Genomic DNA, 2,500 nt, shown 5'->3' with positions numbered 1-2,500 from the left:
ACAAAAACATTTCTAGCCTTTTCGCGTACTTCTAAACGTCGGAATTGATCCAAACTTTCCACAAAAAGGTTTTTTTTTTTTGGTTTATTCAGAGAGAAATTTCGCTTTCCGGAGAAAAAACAATGTTAGCTTAGCAACGCTTAGCGCAATCAGTTGCCCTATAAGGTCAAACTAAGGTATATGAGCTGATAACTGACATTGAGTGAACCAATCAGAGCACGAAAAATTCATTTCCCATTGAAGCCAATATTCGAATTCTCACGGCTGGACTGGATCTAGCATGAAATGGAGGCTCATGCGGGTTAATCCTTTCACACACAAATTAATTTGCCTGCATGAGCCTCCATTTCATGCTAGATCCAGTCCAGCCGTACGAATTCGAAAATGGTCTATTGTCCTCAAATATACATTCATTTCACTCACTACTTGCACAATCTCATAATACATCTCTATTACCCCTCAAGACTTTCGCATAACCATTGTTTGCAATTTCTCCTGGGACATGAAAATGTCCCAACAGAAGTCGAAAGGGGTAAAAGAGGTGTATTATGGGATTTGTGCAAGTAGTGAATTCATGTTGTCGTTTAGGTGAAAGATACCAAGTGATACATACATCAAGCCTGCTAGAGGATGCCAAGGATCAGGGATTAGGACAATAATTATTCTCAAATCATGAAGACCTTCTTGTGTTTGTATACATAAATTTCTGAAACGACTTTTAATCACCACTCTACACTGCCATTATTCCCATTTCAATCAGACTTTTTTCCATTTTCTTTTCAAAGATGGAATGAAATCACTGTTTAAATTAATTACCTGGAACAACAGAGGAAGATCCCGTTGAATTGTTATCACTGGGCGGATCAGACACAAACTCAGTGGAAGCAAAGCCACGTGATATGTTAGCTTCGCACTGCAGAATATTAATCCTGCTTACAGATGACACTCGCGAAAGGTTTTCACTTTGAATAACAACATCCATGTCGGGAACTAGTCTGCAGGATATAAATACATGTACCACCAGGGTGAGTTAATTTTCTCCAAATTGGTCATCCTTTTTGAGGGGAGGAACAGGGCAAAATAATTGTATCACTGCACTCTATGATTGACTTGATAATGGTACCAAGGTAAGGAATTTGATTTAAGTGTCTAATCTGCTGGTGCTGGAGCACTAATTGACAACACTGTAAACTGAAATCAACAAATCAACGCAAATCAAATCAAATTGGTTTTTGAGGAGAGGGGAAAATGGGAGTACCCAGAAAAAACCTCTTGGAGCAGAGTAGAGAACAAACAAACTCAACCCACATAAGATGATGAGTCTGGGAATCGAATGCGGGCCACATTGGTGCTAGGCGAGTGTTCTCACCACTGCGCCATCCCTATACTCCAAAATTTTCTTCAATTTTTTGCACTATAACGAGTTCTGATGAATACATTTTTCTGCTCTGCCTCGTTGCAAGAGAGATGCATGACCCAGACTGTCTTTCTATAGCAATGAAATTATGATATAATATTCTTTTTAAGGGAACGTGACATTTGGGAAAGGTTACAAAATAATTATTTCAGGAATGCAAACCTTGTGACATCTTTCATGAAGCCTGTCATGACACCTTGGTAGCTGGCTGCAGAAGGTAACTGCATTATTGTGACTACGTAACCATCTGAACTTAAAATGATTGGCAGGTGAGGATGGACTGACACAGAAAATCTCTGGTGTAGGGGGTCCCTCTCTGATGTACTGGATTCCAAAGGCTCCCCTCGGACCAAATCACTGACTTTGCTGTAAAGATCATGGAAACTTGATTGATTCACAACACAGAGTGTTTCTCATGACAGATAAACTAGTTTACTGTTTAAAATATCATCCAAACAGGAACATGAAAGTTGGGTTCAACCTTGAAGTGATTCCAACAGGTGGTGTGAAGCTCTAGCCACTCCACAACTACAGTCATGTATCTAACTTAGTTCAGTTTGTTAAACTACAACCAGTAAAGATTATCATGAAAGTATAATGTTGTTTACAATAAACATACATGTACATGTAAAATTGACAGCATTTAGCAGTGTAAAACGATTTCCCTTGGATTTTTGTTTTGTATGTTTACCGTAAAAACATTTTTGTTATTACTGTGGAAAATGGTTGAGTTTGAATACACTTACTTGAAAGTGATCTTTGGATGAAGGGGCAGGAAGAAAGACGGTCCAGTGTGTAAGGAACTCCCTTCAGTACAAATCTCCATTGGCTCTCCTAGTTTACTTAAAACAGCTACTGAGCCACGGAGTGTTATGCAAATCACTAGAAGACTGTCTCTAGTCCAGGCCATATCTGCTACCCACCAGCACCTAAGGTATTTGGGGAAAGTAGATTCATGTAACATATTAATTTTGAACCAGAACATAAACAACAGGGATGGCGTAGTGGTGATGGCACTCACCTCCCACCAATGTAGCCCTGGTTCCATTCCTGGACTTGAGGCCATAGGTGGGTAAGTTTGTT

The 2,500-nt window shown here is 39.5% G+C and overlaps 1 protein-coding gene across 3 annotated transcripts in view; it reads right to left on the bottom strand.

Moving 5' to 3' along the window:
- The window catches only part of LOC138023578 (uncharacterized), a 35,199-nt gene that overhangs the window by 25,025 nt on the left and 7,674 nt on the right, over nucleotides 1-2,500 (bottom strand). For all 3 annotated transcript variants that reach the window (XM_068870584.1, XM_068870585.1, XM_068870586.1), the window contains exons 8-10: nucleotides 2,164-2,346; nucleotides 1,580-1,783; nucleotides 817-995 (exon numbers count right to left, since the gene is read on the bottom strand). In XM_068870584.1, coding sequence (XP_068726685.1) covers nucleotides 817-995; nucleotides 1,580-1,783; nucleotides 2,164-2,346 — 566 coding nt within the window. The remainder of the gene's footprint in view (nucleotides 1-816; nucleotides 996-1,579; nucleotides 1,784-2,163; nucleotides 2,347-2,500) is intronic.

The sequence above is a fragment of the Montipora capricornis genome, chromosome 11 (genome assembly GCF_036669925.1).
Source record: "Montipora capricornis isolate CH-2021 chromosome 11, ASM3666992v2, whole genome shotgun sequence".
In the NCBI taxonomy this organism is placed as follows: domain Eukaryota; kingdom Metazoa; phylum Cnidaria; class Anthozoa; order Scleractinia; family Acroporidae; genus Montipora; species Montipora capricornis.
The sequence above is the reverse complement of the archived record's forward strand: the minus strand, read 5'-3'. Positions and strand labels throughout refer to the sequence as shown.